Below are 19,101 nucleotides of genomic sequence, written 5' to 3'. Positions count from 1 at the left end.
GCCTACTTTAAGCATATCTCCCACAAGTTTATTTCTACTCATACTTTGGTTTTCCAGTACTTCACCTTTTCAGGTGTCACTACTTTAACATCTACGATTCACTACAGGGGTTGTGGCGCTTCTCCTTGCTGGTCTTTTTGGGTTCATAAATGTTCTGATGAGCCCTACTGTACCAGCTGGATCTTTTTCACGTAATTCTCACACACAGATCGATATCTGCGTTGTTCTCCCAATAGCAGCCTTCCCCTACACCACTTAGGCTACTTTCACACTTCCGCTTGTGAGTTCCGTTTGAAGGCTCTCACAAGCGGCCCCGAACGGATTCGTACAGCCCCAATGCATTCTGAGTGGATAAGGATCCGCTCAGAATGCATCAGTTTGGCTCCGTTCCGCCTCCATTCTGCTCAGGAGGTGGACTCCCGAACGCAGCTTGCAGTCTGGCCGCGCGGAGCCAAACGGATCCGTCCAGACTTACAATGTAAGTCAATGGGGACGGATCTGTTTGACGTTGACACAATATGGTGCAATTTCAAACGGATCCATCCCCCATTGACTTTCAATGCAAAGTCAGGACGGATCCGTTTGACTAACAATTAGACTTAGATTTTTTTCGGAAATATAATGCAGACGGATCCGTTCTGAACGGATACCATTGTTTGCATTATAGGTGCGAATCCGTCTGTTCAGATACCAGACGGATCCGCCCCAAACGCAAGTATGAAAGTAGCCTTGGTGGCTTTGTCCTTTTTCATTTATTCTTTTTCTATACCCACTACTTTGGTTTCCAAACAGTTACTCCATTGCCAACACTCCCTCTCCACTGGCGCCTTGAGTTTCTCTTATTTTTTTACTCTCTGTGCATAAACCTCCACACTATGTCACCTTGCCACTCTGTGGTCTCCTCATGGTGCTGCTAACTCAACACTATGTCACTGGGCCTCTCTGTGGCTTCCTCATGCTGCTTGCTGCCACCTCCATACTATGTCACCTTGCCAGTCTGTGGCCTCCTCATGCTGCTGCCACCTCCACACTATGTCACTGGGCCACTCTGTGGACTTCTCAAGCTGTTCTCCCACCGTCCCCACTCCATGACTGGGCCACTATTTTGCCTTTTTAGCCTGGTTGACATCATAATTTATTTGACCCTTCTGTTCTGTCAGAAGAAAGGAAAAATCAGGCGCACAATGGATTCTGTCTGTGTAGCAGCTGTAAGGCGTGTATGGTCCCATCAGAATTGGCTTATGATTTGGTAGCCAAAAGCAGGACTGGTTACAAAACACAGAAGACATGCAAACTTTCCATTCACGTGTCATCTCTGTTTTGGATCCACTCCTTTTTTTTTGGCTTTAGCAATACTGACTGATTACTGACCAAATGCTGACCGAGTGAAGGCAGATGCTCAACAGACAGAATCCGTATTTTGGGGGGGTTTATTGTTCTGAAGGATCAGAGGAAGGGCAAAATAATCAGTGACGTCAACACAAACTTACTGCCGACACCCTCCCCACTCTGTCAGGGGGGCTCTACTTGTATAATCGTTAAATAGAACAGGTTCTGTAGACATCTATGTGGAATCAGCTGACGAGTTTGTAAAAGGAGTGCGCACTTTCACGCTACAGTTGGATCTTTGGCCTCTGCACAGTTCTTTATACCTGGCGCTAACATCGACCTGTAAGGCTGTTCACACTTGAGTTATTTGGTCACACTTTAGTTATTTGGCCCCGTAACTGCCCAAATAAGTTAAGTGTGCAGTGATTCTAAGAGCGACGCCTGTCGTGTGTGTGTGTGTGTGTGTGTGTGTGTCATACTGACTCAAAGTATTGTTTCACGAACACAGCAGACTCCCTATGCGTGTTACTGAAAGGCACAGTGTTCCACTCTACTATACAAGCTCTCTGCAGCCAGTAAATAACTGTTTTTTAACGCTATTTGCCGCAAATAAATTCGGATCGAATCTTTTCGGAAAATCCGTCAAACCTGCCGAATCGTATTTTTGAGAAATTCGCTCATCTCTAGTCGTAACCATGGAAACGAGCAACGTATAATATGATAGAAAAATTTATCCAGCCAGCAAAGGAAGCAATATGGATAATAATACACTAGTAAGTGTCTTGTATTAACTTTCTCTACATAATAAATGCTATTTGTTGAAGTGGCACAACCCCTTAAACTTAACTCTCAACTTGAAGTTTTGTTCATTTGTTAACTTGTGTAATACCTAATATTTTAAAGTATTAGTGCCTGCATTAGTGTCACTGTAGATCATGGCCTAATAGATGTCTGGTGATGTACTAGTGGCAGACTCTGGGGCCTTTTTAGACCCTTGGTTGCCATGATTATTCTGGGACCGACAGATGAGATGGAGGTCTCTCTTTCTCTTTCAAATTTTTTTTTTTTTTTTTTTTACTTATTTATTCCTTGGTGACTCTAACAAGCAATCATAATTGCCATTTCTGTTCACTCATGGGTTTTGATCTATTACTGAGTAGACAATTCCGTTTATTCCACTGCAGTGCTTTGTCATGCAGGCCTGTATTGGAATTTTCCTTCAGCAGACTACAGCCTGTCATTACAAGGCAATTGCTTCCCTTTACTTGGTGCAGGGAAGCTGTTACCGACAGAGTGAGAGGCTCCCACATTTTCACCACGGCATCTGAAGGGTTAAATGTCTCTGATATCTGTAATGAAATGGCAGAATACCCAGGGACTATGGTGCTCGTGAGCGGGTGGATTATTTAACATGACTACTTTCGCTGTACATGTCTCCAGCTTTTAAAGGGATAGATTGTTAAATAATTTTATTTTGTTGTGTTTTCTTGTCTTTATCAGCTAAAGGTGTATATTGTCTTAAAGCTACTAGTGTCCTATGGGCCTGTCTAACTGCATGCTGGTCTGATCAGATCTATCTACCCTTACTTGCTCACCGTTTCTGGAAGCTGACCTTGCAACTGCTGTCACGCTATTGTGTATTTATTAAAGAGGTGAGGAATCGTGTTTTTCCCCAATTTTTCTTCAGACTTTCTTAGACTCCCTGGGCTTGTATTCTACTGATTGATTTTAACTATTGAGTGACAGCTGCAGTTCAATAGATTACATGCAGCTCAGTGTATTCCCTTGGGCTGCAACTATATCAGTCATGCTATAAAATTTAGCCCTACCCTAATAACTACAAAGTACTGGAATACCCCTTTAAAAATGTCACCCTGAAGTCTTTGGTATTTTTTCACAAAAGTGTTAAAAGTGTAACCGTCATTTACATATTGTTTTAATATTGTGTAGGGTCAGTGATTTTATTTTGGTAAAATACTTTATCAGAAAAATGTGTTTTCTTCCCATCCTTTGCCTCCTCTTCAAATACAGATTGGCCGAAGACCCCGTCATGTCTGATATTGATCACCTGTTCTCATGCAGTTTAAGGCGCTCTCCAAGTAGATATTGTTTTCCCCAAATTTTGACCTAGGCCTCTCATTTGTTAAAAGCTCATTTGCATATCCTCTAACCTTTTATACTACTTTATTTAAAAATATTATAAATGCTCTAAAACTTATTTTTGTGAAATACTTTATCTATTTTACTGCCCAATTAGGCATCCGAAATTGAGGGTGTCAGTAGCAATTTGGAATCCTACACACCGACACGTATTCAGTGACCCCGATTGACATGTTTGTGGTGTACAAGTGTACAGATTCCAAAGCGCTATAGATACTGTGAACTTTTGCTTATTTTTGGCAGTTGGAAAGTTAAATCGATAAATTATATTACAAAAATGAGCTATAGGGCATTTAAAATTTTGTAGGAAAGGGGGCCTCAGCAAGCTCTGTACTGGTAGGAGCACTCATTGCTTCTCCTGCCTATGAAGGTCTGCACAGCTAAACCATAGCACAGCACATCACTGCTGGGTTTCCTAAAATATATACGATGCAGAGCTATTAACTGAGCAAAGTGGACAGTCAGGAGCATCTGAGTTTTATGCAGAGCTCCTGCTTGTGCCCGCTTTGTTCAGCTTAGCTCTGCATTGCACATTACAGGAAGCTATGCGCCAGTGTCCTTTGCCAGGATTTAGCGGAGTGAAGCAGGCACAGGCAGGAGTAGTGATGTGTGCTTGTAGGGCATTTAGAATATTTTTACATAAAGTTGTATGAAGGGTTAGTTACCCTTTTTATAATATTTTACAGTTGGAAATTTGTGCGGCTTCAGAAGACAATTTAACTGAAAGCAAAAGTTTGATGACAACCCTTGTCAGAGAAGAATCCCCTGCTTCCAGCTCTGAAGACCAGCAAATTGGATCGATACCAGATGCCCAGTGTTCTGTGTTGTCAACACATCAGCTGATTCTTATTGTTGCAGATATAGAGAAAATAATGGAGCAGGTGAGAACAGTCAACTGATTTTAACATGTTAGTGCTTTTCTTCAAATATTGTTTTATTATTAAAGAGCATGTGTGACCACATACCCGTAGGTAAAATGGTCAGCTGCTGTGGATCCGCCGGATGCTCCATCCGTGTACGGCCCGTGAGCCTTAGGGTCATGCGTGAATGTTCTCACTGCTTGGCCTGTCTTTCACGGCAGTGGAGGTGCAGCGTAGCAGACAGGGAGTAGAGCCTGTATTGCTGGTACATCTGGAGATGCCACAGGTATCATTAGACTCCGCTGATAAGCACAGATCTACAGCATCCAACCTTTTTACCTACTGCTATATGGTTACAGATTCCCTTTAATTTGAGTTCAGTCTGTCACAGATATGCTTTGTATCAAGCTTGTGGCTTGATACCAAACTGCTAGGCTAAGCGATTTCCACCAAAAACACAAGGAATACTTGGACTGGGACATATAAGCATACTATGGGATTTGGCTGTGCACACTGTGGATGTGTTCAGTTTGATTTTGTTCTCTACTTGTATGGTTTATTTTGTGTCAGAAACATAGGGAAAAAAGCAGCATTTTTTTTTGCCATTTTAAAAAATGAATAAATGTCGCCCAAATCTGCTAGTTGCCTAATATTTCTGGGGTTGTTCCAACTCAACCTACAGGCAATTTTTAATACGGCAGTGAGGTCTGTATGTCTATGAAGGACACAGACCTAGGGACTTCTGGAGACAAAGCTCTTAGGGTCTGTGTTCTGTAAGATATGGACTAAAGTAGTTCATGCCTTGGCTTGCATAGCACCATTAATTCTATAAATCTATTTTGTCTCTGTTTTCTGATGAGAACAGATTAGACAAAATGATAATGTTTTCAACCCAAGATGCAACCCCTTCCTGACATATGACGTAATTGTACGTCATAGCAGGAGACAACTTCCCGCAATTTGACGTACTATAATGTCATGCTGATCGGCAGTCATTGATAGCCGGGCATCGCTGTAAAAGCACTGACCACGGCATAGAAAATGTTTGCGGTGGGTGAGAGATCCCATCGGATCCCCGTGCTGTGGTGACAATCATCCAGTGGGTGGGAAGGCTGCCTTGCAGAAGCATCGGGACCTGCCTCCTACGGAAGGTCTTCAAAATCAGATTGGCGGGGGTCTGACCCCCCCCCCCCAGCACCCCCACCAATCAGCTGTATGAGGAGACTGCGAGCGCAGTGTGCACGTGCCGTCTCCCTTCTCTTACTGCTGCTGCTATGTCTATGGCAAAGAAGCAGCAGAGCAGGAAGAGAGATGGAAGACTGCATGTGCACACTGTGCGTGCCATTTCCTCATACAGCTGGTCTGCGGGGGTGTTGGACCCCCACCTATCTGATATTGATGACCTATTTTGAGGATAGGTCATCAATATTTTAAAGCCCGGAGAACCCCTTTAACCCTTAGGATACCAGCGCCGTACATGTACGGCGCTGGAAGCGTGGTCTGTACATGTACGGCACTGTGTACACCCGATCCCTGAGCGAAATCGCTTGGTGATCGGGGTACGATGACTGCTCTGTACAGCAGGCGTATTTCCACCCCCCTGCAGCCCCGATTGCTGCTATTGGCTGGATTCCGCAGACATGCGCATCGCAGCTCCGGCTGCGATACGGAGCTGCGGGGGATGCCATGTGGAGGTGACCGGTGCTGAACAGCACCTGTCTCCTCCTAGGTCAGGCAGGGGACACCATTGTTTTGGGTCCCCTGCCAGCGCTGCTCCTGGCTGGAATAACGCTCCAGCCAATGGCAGCGCTATAGCTGCACCGGAAGGTGCAGAACTTCCGTGCAAGCAGCCATTCTAACTGGTGACTGCGTGCAGAGAGGTTCTGTGTCTTTCTGTCCTGCTGTTGTCTTGCTGGGACTTTTGGTGCACCACCACTGCGATTTAACCCTTTCCTGCTGAAAGAAGAAAAGAAGAAAGAACAACATCTGGAATAGCTGCACATTTCATTTGCAGCTTTCCAGATCCCTAAACCACCCTCCATCCCTGTCCCTTCCCTCCCCCGTCATCCCCCCCCCCCCCCCACCGTCTTTTTTTTTTTTTACGGACGTCATTTGGTCCGTGCACTTTTTTTCCCTTACGCCCATGACAGCACCCTTGAGAGACTGCCTCCATCCAGGACAGGAAACGGGAACTTTCGTGGAGAGCACTTCAGGAGGGATACCTCCCCTATACCACCAGTTTTGTTTCCTGTCCTATGGATAGGACGTTTTGTGGACAGCCGGATTAGGCTGCAGGAGCACCTGGTGAGGCAGAAGTCTCCTCTAGGAGCCGCCTACTAAGCCTGGGATTCATCCTTCTGAGTCCTGGATAGTTTATCGGACTAGTGTCCCTGGGCAGTCCCAGCATAACCGAGAGGGGATGCTGACACGCCAGATCCTCCTGGCGGTGTTCAGGAGGTCCGGGAACTTTACTCTGCCTTCCTCCCTGTCTCGAAGCTTACAGGGGTGGGGGCGGGGTTTGAGTTATTTGCGTGCCCTGTACCCGAACCGGAAGTTGTAAGACGCAACTTCCGGTACTTGGAACGCACACTGAGTGCGTTCCGGAAGTAGGAGAAGGAAGCTCCTACTGAGGCCGCATGAGTGCTCAGGCAGGGAACCATCCCTAGGGTATTTAAACCCTTCAGCGCACGGTCAGAAGGAGCCAAGCCAGCCTACAATCTTCAGTGGATCTCTACTGGAAAACTGTCGATCCTTGTCCACTATAATGGATGATAAGAGTACCCAGCACGCTGATATCCAGGAGAGTCATTATGCCAGGAACAGGATGGTGATCGGTGGTGTGATAATACACCACCAATCACCATCCTGCGATCCTGAGAGGTGATGGTGACATCACCTCTCAGGGTCGCCTCTCATTGGTCAGCTGGGCAGGCGGGCAGTTCAGAGCTGCAGGGATCATCAGCCAGCACCTCTATCTGTGCCCCAGCACCCCATCTGTGCCCCAGCACTACCAAGGTATTTAGGGAAAGGTTAGGTTAGGCAGGGATATTCAGGGAAAGTTAGTGAGAAAAAAAATAATGCGCCAGTTTTTGTTGCATCACCCTAAAATCGGATGTCTGTGGTCCACAGCACAGCTGTGTGACCCTAGACCCCCCCCCTCCCCCCCGATTGTGGCCGGCACTCTTAGCGTCCGGCCACTGTTAGCGCATCGCACACCCCACCGCTGATTAACTTCAGATGGTTGATCATTTAATTTTATTTTGAATTTAATTTTAGTTTGAATTTAATTTTATTTCTTTTTTCACTTTTTTGTTTTTCTGTTAGGTTTAGGGTAAGTTCGCAAACACCCGTGCCCCCACACACACGCACACCAAATAATGTTTATCACACACGCACACACATTCACCTATGGCCCGCCGGATGTTCTCGGCCGAGGAGGCATACGCCCAGCTTGCCTCCGAGTCCGAGAGCCCCAGCGAGGACGAGGATGACCCCACTTTCCTTTGGTCATCCGCGTCCTCATCATCGTGATGAGCCCCCAAGCGGCGGAGACCGCCATGCTAGGGACCCTGTGACCCACACTAGTACGAGAAGCTCTGGGGCTCGTACTAGTTTTCCTGCCCACCAGTTAAGTCCACCGGAGCCCCCTACCGGTGAACTTGTCTGGAATACCCCCAGAGGGTTTTGAGCCCTTGATTCCTGATTTTGTAGGCCAACCAGGAATCCAGATTTCCACAGTGGGCTTCAATGAATACGACTGCTTTAGTCTTTTTTTCAGTGACCACTTTGTTAATCTAATGGTGGAGCAAACAAACCTGTACGCCCAACAGTTTGTTGCTCAACACCCAGGTTCCTTTTGGAGCCGAGATGAGGACGTTTTGGGGCCTCGTGCTGCACATGGGCCTAGTCAAAAAACCTAGTGTCAGGCATTACTGGAGTGGGGATGTCCTCTACCAGACCCCACTTTACAGTACGGCCATGACACGCTCCCGGTTTGAGGCCATCCGGAATTGCCTGCATTATGCAGATAATGCATCATGTGTCCCCCACCGCCTGTGCAAAGTCAGGCTGGTCATCGATCACTTTGGGGCCAAATTTGTGCAGGCCTATGTACCTGGAAGGGAGGTCGCGGCTGATGAGTTTCTCATTGCTTTCAAGGGGAGACTCATTTTCCGCCAGTATGTTACCTCTAAGCGGGCGAGGTATGGCGTGAAGCTTTACAAATGCTTAGTTAAAGGGAACCTGTCACCTGGATTTTGTGAATAGAGCTGAGGACATGGGTTGCTAGATGGCCGCTAGCAAATCCGCAATACCCAGTCCCCATAGCTCTGTGTGCTTTTATTGTGTAAAAAAACTAAACTATTTGATACATATGCAAATTAACCTGAGATGAGTCCTGTTCCTGACTCATCTCCAGGACAGGACTCCTCTCAGGTTGATTTGCATATCTATCAAATGTTTTTTTTTTACACAATAAAAGCACACAGAGCTATGGGGACTGGGTATTGCGGATGTGCTAGAGGCCATCTAGCAACCCATGTCCTCAGCTCTATACCCAAAATCCAGGTGACAGGTTCCCTTTGAAAAGACTCCTTCATATATGATAAGAGCAAATATACTCTTTGACTGGTAAGGGGGAGATAACATTAAAGGGGTTCTCCGGACCAAAACTAATTGCTAGCTAAATCTAACCGGTCAAGGGAAGGTTAGTTGCCTTATACTTACCTTCCCCAGTGCAGCCAGTTTGGAGATCCACCTCCCGGTCATGTGGTCCCTCCTGATGGATTTTCTATCTTCTGGCCGAAGTCCCTCTTCTTCTCTTCCTGTCTTCTCTCTTTATTTCTCCAGCAGGAGACTGATCGCCACGAGTGACGTCACCACCTCCTGCTGGAGTAAGCGCTGGCTGGCAGTCTTCACAGCGCATTAGGCTGAATGCTAGTGCGCATGTGCAGGACTGCCGGCTGGCCATCAGTCTCTGTATCTTACAGGCTTCTATGTGAAGCCTGTGCTGACTCCTGTATAGCGCGATATAAGCTTACTCTTACATGCACAGCATAGTGATCAGCCTCTGTGGCTGATAGCTATGCTGTCACCAGTGATGGCCAGTTCGCAGTGTTCGCCGACTAACACATACGATCTGCCATCTTTATTCCCAAGTCCGACGATGCAGAGGTAAGTCCTTACCTGTGCCTGCGCCGCTCGCCGCTCTGAAACACATGCGGTCACTGGGAGCTGGCAGTTCCGAGAACAGCCTTCATCGGGCTGTTCTCGGAACTACCTGCTCCCGGTGACCGCATGTGTTTCAGAGCGACGCAAGCACAGGTAAGGACTTACCTCTGCATCGTCAGACTTGGGAATAAAGATGGCAGATCGTATGTGTTAGTCGGCGAACACTGCGAACTGGCCATCACTGGTGACAGCATAGCGATCAGCCACAGAGGCTGATCGCTATGCTGTGCATGTAACAGGGGGCACTTTGGCTGGCCAACAGGGGGCACTTTGGCTGGCCAACAGGGGGCACTTTGGCTGGCCAACAGGGGGCACTTTGGCTGGCCAACAGGGGGCACTTTGGCTGGCCAACAGGGGGCACTTTGGCTGGCCAACAGGGGGCACTTTGGCTGGCCAACAGGGGGCACTTTGGCTGGCCAACAGGGGGCACTTTGGCTGGCCAACAGGGGGCACTTTGGCTACTGCATGGCATAGTGGGGGCACTGTGGGCTTCACTGTCATGGGGGGCACTGTGGGCTTCACTGTCATGGGGGGCACTGTGGGCTTCACTGTCATGGGGGGCACTGTGGGCTTCACTGTGTGGATGTCATTGTTATGGGAGCAGAGCATATGTGATAGGGCTCGTGCACAGAACTGTATCTGTTTTGCGGTCTGCAATTCGCAGATCCACTAAATGAGGTTACTGCCTGTGTACGATTCACATTTTTTTGCAGTCCCATTGAGTTCTATGGGTTTTAGATCTGCATTATGAGGACCAGAATAGGACATGTTCTGTCTTTTGCAGAACAGACATACGGATGTGGAAAGCACATGGACGTCATCAGTGTGCTTTTTACATCCGTATGTCTGTCCAATAAAGACAGAACATGTCCTATTCTGGTCTTCAAAATGAGGACCTCAAATCCATAGGACTGCAAAAAATGTGGATCGCAAAATGGATACCGTTGTGTGCATATAAAGGGTTTAGATACACAGCTCAGCAGGCAGGATCATACAAGATAGGATTAGATACACCACTCAGCAGGCTGTGTCATACAAAATGGGATTAGATACACAGTTTAGCAGGCTGTATCATAGAAGATGGGATTAGATATACACTTCAGCAGGCAGTATCATACAAAATGGGATTAAATACACACTTCAGCAGGCAGTATCGAGCACAACAGGATGTGTATCAGGCACACATACAGGATAGGATTAGATACATATGTGATTGGATACGCTTGCTGATGGAGATGAGGGAAGAGCCTGTGGACGGTCAGTGATGGGATTAGATACACCGCTCATCAGGCTGTATCACACAGGATAGGATTAGATACACATGCTAGGGCACAGCCTGTGGACGGTCAGTAATGGGATTTAGACACTGGGTGAGAAGTAGATTCATGTCTGGGTGTAAAAAGTTGGACACAGGAGTTGTAGTGAGTGTGGCTGCTGCAGGCATAGTAGTGTGGGGGGCGTGGCCAGCCTGTGACTCATCACTGTGCAGTGCAGCCAGGCTTGTGTATCAATAAAGTTATGTATTCAACAAAACAAGAAGTGGAGAAAGTAAACAGATCTGCCAGAATAGTCTGGTGTCTTCCAGGGGGGGATGGAAAGCTCAGACATGAAAAACAGGTATTGGGGGCATATGTATGCATGGTGAGGGGTGTTAGGAGCACATAAAAAGAATTTTGATATTGGGACCGGACAACCTCTAACAAAAGTTCATGTGTCACAATCCACCACAATTCAAAATAAAGGCTGCAACTGCTCCGGTTTTTAGCTTAACCACTTCAGCCCCCCTAGCTTAAACACCCTTAATGACCAGGCCACTTTTTACACTTCTGCACTACACTACTTTCACCGTTTATTGCTCGGTCATGCAACTTACCACCCAAATGAATTTTACCTCCTTTTCTTCTCACTAATAGAGCTTTCATTTGGTGGTATTTCATTGCTGCTGACATTTTTACTTTTTTTGTTATTAATCGAAATTTAACGATTTTTTTTGCAAAAAAATGACATTTTTCACTTTCAGTTGTAAAATTTAGCAAAAAAAACGACATCCATATATAAATTTTTCTCTAAATTTATTGTTCTACATGTCTTTGATAAAAAAAAAAATGGTTTGGGTAAAAGTTATAGCGTTTACAAACTATGGTACAAAAATGTGAATTTCCGCTATTTGAAGCAGCTCTGACTTTCTGAGCACCTGTCATGTTTGCTAAGGTTCTACAATGCCCAGACAGTAGAAAAAACCCACAAATGACCCCATTTCGAAAAGTAGACACCCTAAGGTATTCGCTGATGGGCATAGTGAGTTCATAGAACTTTTTATTTTTTGTCACAAGTTAGCGGAAAATGATGATTTTATTTATTTATTTTTTTCTTACAAAGTCTCATATTCCACTAACTTGTGACAAAAAATAAAAACTTCCATGAACTCACTATGCCCATCACGAAATACCTTGGGGTGTCTTCTTTCCAAAATGGGGTCACTTGTGGGGTAGTTATACTGCCCTGGCATTTTAGGGGCCCAAATGCGTGCAAAGTAGTTTGAAATCTAAATCTGTAAAAAATGACCTGTGAAATCCTAAAGGTGCTCTTTAGAATGTGGGCCCCTTTGCCCACCTAGGCTGCAAAAAAGTGTCACACATGTGGTATTGCCGTATTCAGGAGAAGTTGGGCAATGTTTTTTGGGGTGTCATTTTACATATACCCATGCTGGGTGAGAGAAATATCTTGGCAAAAGACAACTTTTCCCATTTTTTTATACAAAGTTGGCATTTGACCAAGATATTTATCTCACCCAGCATGGGTATATGTAAAATGACACCCCAAATTACATTGCCCAACTTCTCCTGAGTACGGCGATACCAAATGTGTGACACTTTTTTGCAGCCTAGATGCGCAAAGGGGCCCACATTCCTTTTTATGAGGGCATTTTTAGACATTTGGATTCCAGACTTCTTCTCACGCTTTAGGGCCCCTAAAATGCCAGGGCAGTATAACTACCCCACATGTGACCCCATTTTGGAAAGAAGACACCCCAAGGTATTCAATGAGGGGCATGGCGAGTTCATAGAATTTTTTTTTTTTTTGGCACAAGTTAGCGGAAGTTGATTATTTTTCTTTTTTTTTCTCACAAAGTCTCCCTTTCCGCTAACTTGGGACTAAAATTTCAATCCTTCATGGACTCAATATGCCCCTCACGGAATACCTTGGGGTGTCTTCTTTCCGAAATGGGGTCACATGTGGGGTATTTATACTGCCCTGGCATTCTAGGGGCCCTAAAGCGTGAGAAGAAGTCTGGAATATAAATGTCTAAAAATTTTTACGCATTTGGATTCCATGAGGGGTATGGTGAGTTCATGTGAGATTTTATTTTTTGACACAAGTTAGTGGAATATGAGACTTTGTAAGAAAAATAAATAAATTTCCGCTAACTTGGGCCAAAAAAATGTCTGAATGGAGCCTTACAGGGGGGTGATCAATGACAGGGGGGTGATCAGGGAGTCTATATGGGGTGATCACCTCCCTGTCATTGATCACCCCCCTATAAGGCTCCATTCAGATGTCCGTATGTGTTTTGCGGATCCGATCCATGTATCCGTGGATCCGTAAAAAACATACGGACATCTGAATGCAGCCTTACAGGGGGGTGATCAATGACAGGGGGGTGATCAATGACAGGGGGGTGATCAGGGAGTCTATATGGGGTGATCACCCCCCTGTAAGGCTCCATTCAGACATCTGTATGTGTTTTGCGGATCCAATCCATGTATCCGTGGATCCGTAAAAAACATACGGACGTCTGAATGGAGCCTTACAGGGGGGTGATCAATGACAGGGGGGTGATCAGGGAGTCTATATGGGGTGATCCCCGCCCCCCTGTCATTGATCACCCCCCTGTAAGGCTCCATTCAGACGTCCGTATGTGTTTTGCGGATCCGATCCATGTATTAGTGGATCCGTAAAAATCATACGGACGTCTGAATGGAGCCTTACAAGGGGGTGATCAATGACAGGGGGGTGATCAGGGAGTCTATATGGGGTGATCAGGAGTGATCAGGGGTTAATAAGTGACGGGGGGGGTGGTGTAGTGTAGTGGTGTTTGATGCTACATATTACTGAGCTGCCTGTGTCCTCTGGTGGTCGATCCAAACAAAAGGGACCACCAGAGGACCAGGTAGCAGGTATATTAGACGCTGTTATCAAAACAGCGTCTAATATACCTGTTAGGGGTTAAAAAAATCGCATCTCCAGCCTGCCAGCGAACGATCGCCGCTGGCAGGCTGGAGATCCACTCGCTTACCTTCCGATCCTGTGTGCGCGCGTTCACAGGAAATCTCTCGTCTCTGCGCAGGGCTGCCGCCTTCGTAACGCGATCCTGCGTTAGGCGGTCCGGAGGCATTTAAAGAAGCACTCCCATTGTTTTTTTCCTCTAATCCTAAAGATATGTCTAAAAGTACAGTTGTGTTCAGAATAATAGCAGTCAGATATCACTAACCTGATCAATCACTATTTCTCGTACTTTTATCCATTGGGGGACACAGACCATGGGTATAGCTTAGAGCAGGCATCCTCAAACTGTGGCCCTCCAGCTGATGCAAAACTACAACTCCCAGCATGCCCGAACAGCCTACAGGTATCAGCCTACAGCAGGGCATTGTGGGAGTCGTAGTTTTACAACAGCTGGAGGGCCGCAGTTTGAGGATGCCTGGCTTAGAGGTATTAGTAGAAGGGACACTATGCAAATACAAAAGAGCTCCTCCTCCTCGGGCTATACTACCCGACTCCACCAGGAGGAACTCAGTCTTTGCTTAGTGTCTGGTGAAGGAGGTTGACACTTTTTTGATTCGTCTCCCTTTTGTTATTTTTCTTCTAGATGGGGACACAGGTCGGCATGGCGCCTTCCTGGTCCCCATGGAGTGCCCGCCGCCGTCTATGGGACGTTGCCAGGCTGCCTCCATTATCCCCCCAAGAAGGCAAGTGGATCCGGGCTCTACCTGTTAGCTCCGGCATCCCACCAGCTCCTGGGTCACCTGCTGCCACCCTCCACCAGAGCACTGCACTCCTGGGCAAGGAGTCAGAAGTCTGAAGAGGTGCATCCCTGCTGGTCCTGGAGTCGAGGGAGAAGATCTGCAGGAGCAGATAAGTAAACTTCCATCAGACAGGTGTCTGAGCTGACTGCTCTTCCGGCCAGGAGCCTTTTTTCTGGTTTTTCTCCAGGACGAGGTTGTGCTCCGTCCGGTTCCCTTCTTTTTGCCCTTTTTGTTCTGCCCTCCTTTTGCCCTTCCCCGTCGAACCACATGGAACGCACTCTACCTTCCCTGGATGTCGTACGGGCCCTGAAGGGTATCTCGCGGCTTCCGCCCACCGTTCGGATTCCCTCGGCTCGGATTACCGCTCACTCCGCTAGGGCGGTGGGGGCTTCCTGGGCAAGGCGCAATCGTACCTCTGCGTCTCAGCTGTGTAAGGCGGCCACCTGGTCGTCCTTACAGGCCTTTACGAAGTTCTATCAGTCGTATTCACTGGCTTCGGCTGATGCTGTCTTTGGCCACAGGGTTTTGCAGGCTGTGGTTCCGGTTTGACCGTTGGACGTTCCTCCTAGCGGTGCTGTGATTTTTTTTCCCACCCCATGGACTGCTTTAGGACGTCCCATGGTCTGTGTCCACCAATGGATAAAAGTACGAGAAAAGGAGATTTTTTGTGAAACTCACCTGTAAAATCTTTTTCTCAACTTTTCCATTGGGGGACACAGCTCCCACCCATTCTGCCTTTTGCAGGAGGGGTCTTCAGTTCAGTTTCTGTTTGTGGTTGCTTCTCATCCAAGGTAGTGGGCTCACTCACAATTTTGCCCAAAAACACAGCCATGAATAAAGAATGGTACCAAAACACTCTCCAACAGCAACTTCTTCCAACAATCCAACAACAGGATGGTGAAGAACAATGCATTTTCCAGCACGATGGAAAACTAATATTTGTGTCATTCTCAAAACTTTTGGCCACGACTGTACACTGTGAAGACAGTGAAGCATGGTGACGCAAGCATCATGATATGGGGATGTTTCTCATACTAAGGTGTTTGAATAAATCAGAATACTTGAGGTCATGCTGCCTTATGCTGAAGAGGAAATGCCCTTGAAATGGGTGTTCCAACAAGACAACGACCCCAAACATAACAGTAAACGTGCAACATCTTGGTTCTAGACCAACAAGTTTGACGTTATGGAGTGGCCAGCCCAATCCCCGGGTCTTAATCCAATAGAATACTTGTGGGGTGACATCAAAAATGCAGTTTCTGAGGCAAAACCAAGAAATAGAGAAGAACTGTGGAATGTAGTCCAATCATCCTGGGCTGGAATACCTGTTCACAGGTGCCAAAAGTTGGTTGACTCCATGCAACACAGATGTACAGCAGTTCTCAGAAACAGCGGTCATACAACTAAATAGTACAGTCGTGGCCAAAAGTTTTGAGAATGACAAAAATATTAGTTTTCACAAAGTTTGCTGCTAAACTGCTTTTAGATCTTTGTTTCAGCTGTTTCTGTGATGTAGTGAAATATAATTACACTCACTTCATACGTTCCAAAGGCTTTTATCGACAATTACATGACATTTATGCAAAGAATCAGTATTTGCAGTGTTGGCCCTTCTTTTTCATGACCTCTGCAATTCGACTGGGCATGCTCTCAATCAACTTCTGGGCCAATTCCTGACTGATAGCAACCCATTCTTTCATAATCACTTCTTGGAGTTTGTCAGAATTAGTGGGTTTTTGTTTGTCCACCCGCCTCTTGAGGATTGACCACAAGTTCTCAATGGGATTAAGATCTGGGGAGTTTCCAGGCCATGGACCCAAAATGTCAACGTTTTGGTCCCCGAGCCACTTAGTTATCACTTTTGCCTTATGGCACTGTGCTCCATCGTGCTGGAAAATGCATTGTTCTTCACCAAACTGTTGGATTATTGGAAGAAGTTGCTGTTGGAGGGTGTTTTGGTACCATTCTTTATTCATGGCTCTGTTTTTAGGCAAAATTGTGAGTGAGCCCACTCCCTTGGATGAGAAGCAACCCCACACATGAATGGTCTCAGGATGCTTTACTGTTGGCATGACACAGGACTGATGGTAGCGCTCACCTTTTCTTCTCCGGACAAGCCTTTTTCCAGGATGCCCCAAAAAATTGGAAAGAGGCTTCATCGGAGAATGACTTTGCCCCAGTCCTCAGCAGTCCATTCACCAAACTTTCTGCAGAAGATCAATCTGTCCCTGATGTTTTTATTGGAGAGAAGTGGCTTCTTTGCTGCTCTTCTTGACACCAGGCCATCTTCCAAAAGTCTTCGCCTCACTGTGCGTGCAGATGCGCTCACACCTGCCTGCTGCCATTCCTGAGCAAGCTCTGCACTGGTGACACTCCGATCCTGCAGCTGAATCCTCTTTAGGAGACGATCCTGGTGCTTGCTGGACTTTCTTGGACGCCCTGAAGCCTTCTTAACAAGAACTGAACCTCTTTCCTTGAAGTTCTTGATGATCCTATAAATTGTTGATTTGAGGTGCAATCTTAGTAGCCACAATATCCTTGCCTGTGAAGCCATTTTTATGCAACGTAATGATGGCTGCACGCGTTTCTTTGCAGGTCACCATGGTTAACAATGGAAGAACAATGATTTCAAGCATCACCCTCCTTTTAACATGTCAAGTCTGCCATTTTAACCCAATCAGCCTGACATAATGATCTCCAGCCTTGTGCTCGTCAACTTTCTCACCTGAGTTAACTAGACTATTACTGAAATGATCTCAGCAGGTCCTTTAATGACAGCAATGAAATGTAGTGGAAAGTTTTTTTTGGGATAAAGTTAATTTTCATGGCAAAGAAGGACTATGCAATTCATCTGATCACTCTTCATAACATTCTGGAGTATATGCAAATTGCGATTATAAAAACTTAAGCAGCAACTATAACAATTTCCAATATTTATGTAATTCTCAAAACTTTTGGCCTCGACTGTAGTTAAGAGATTCAAAGGAAAGGAAAATCTTCAAACATTTTTCTGTTTAAATAGGGAATACCGTATTTTTCGCCCCATAAGACGCACTTTTTCCTCCCCAAAAATGGGAGGAAAATGCCCCTGCGTCTTATGGGGCGAATGCTGGCAGTTTTACATCACTGGATGCGATGTACGGGGGCCGGGGGAGGGACTGGGAGGAGGAGCCTGGGGCCGGCAATAGCGGTGGGGCGGTGCGGTCACTGTACTATAGCCCCACCCCACCGCTCCGGTATACTAATATAAAATGTATTATTGAATTAAAAGTTATTAAACATGCCCCCCTCACTCCTAATAGTACCGTATATGCGAATTTCTTCTGTATAATGCCGGCAGGACGGGCGGGCGGCAGCGTAACTCCCTGATGTCACGTGCCTGCGCCGCCTCCTTTATGAATGAAGCAGGCGGCGCAGACAAGTGACGTCACTGAGGGACGCGCCGGCCGCCCGGCCCGCCTGCCGGCATTATACAGAAGAAATTGGGATATACGGTACTATTAGGAGTGAGGGGGGCATGTTTAATAACTTTTAATTCAATAATACATTTTATATTTGTATGCGGCGGCGGGGGGGGCACATGGAATTTGTGGATGGCACAATTAAGGGGTGGGGGTCTGTGGATGGCATTGTTATGGGCTGGGGGGGCACTGTGGATGGCACTGTTATGGGGTTGGGAGTCTGTGAATGGCACATATATAACAGTGCCATCCACAGATCCCCCCCCCCCTGTAACAGTGCCAGCCACAGATCCCCCCCTGTAACAGTGTCCGTCATCCACAGATCCCCCCCATAAGTGTCCGTCATCCACAGATCCCCCCCCATAAGTGTCTGTCGTCCACAGATCCCCCCCATAAGTGTCCGTCGTCCACAGATCCCCCCATAAGTGTCCGTCGTCCACAGATCCCCCCCATAAGTGTCCGTCGTCCACAGATCCCCCCATAAGTGTCCGTCGTCCACAGATCCCCCCATAAGTGTCCGTCGTCCACAGATCCCCCCATAAGTGTCCGTCGTCCACAGATCCCCCCCATAAGTGTCCGTCGTCCACAGATCCCCCCCATAAGTGTCCGTCGTCCACAGATCCCCCCCATAAGTGTCCGTCGTCCACAGATCCCCCCCCATAAGTGTCCGTCGTCCACAGATCCCCCCCCATAAGTGTCCGTCGTCCACAGATCCCCCCCATAAGTGTCCGTCGTCCACAGATCCCCCCCATAAGTGTCCGTCGTCCACAGATCCCCCCCATAAGTGTCCGTCGTCCACAGATCCCCCCCATAAGTGTCCGTCGTCCACAGATCCCCCCCATAAGTGTCCGTCGTCCACAGATCCCCCCCATAAGTGTCCGTCGTCCACAGATCCCCCCCATAAGTGTCCGTCGTCCACAGATCCCCCCCATAAGTGTCCGTCGTCCACAGATCCACCCCATAAGTGTCCGTCGTCCACAGATCCCCCCCATAAGTGTCCGTCGTCCACAGATCCCCCCCATAAGTGTCCGTCGT

General features: G+C 47.0%; 1 protein-coding gene across 3 annotated transcripts in view; it reads left to right on the top strand.

Moving 5' to 3' along the window:
* The window catches only part of COG2 (component of oligomeric golgi complex 2), a 329,606-nt gene that overhangs the window by 186,315 nt on the left and 124,190 nt on the right, over positions 1–19,101 (top strand). For all 3 annotated transcript variants that reach the window (XM_040429435.1, XM_040429434.1, XM_040429436.1), the window contains 2 exons: positions 2,830–2,981; positions 4,176–4,370. In XM_040429435.1, the coding sequence (XP_040285369.1) occupies positions 2,830–2,981; positions 4,176–4,370 (347 nt within the window). The remainder of the gene's footprint in view (positions 1–2,829; positions 2,982–4,175; positions 4,371–19,101) is intronic.

This window comes from Bufo bufo, chromosome 4 (assembly GCF_905171765.1).
Source record: "Bufo bufo chromosome 4, aBufBuf1.1, whole genome shotgun sequence".
Taxonomy (NCBI): domain Eukaryota; kingdom Metazoa; phylum Chordata; class Amphibia; order Anura; family Bufonidae; genus Bufo; species Bufo bufo.
The sequence above is the reverse complement of the archived record's forward strand: the minus strand, read 5'-3'. Positions and strand labels throughout refer to the sequence as shown.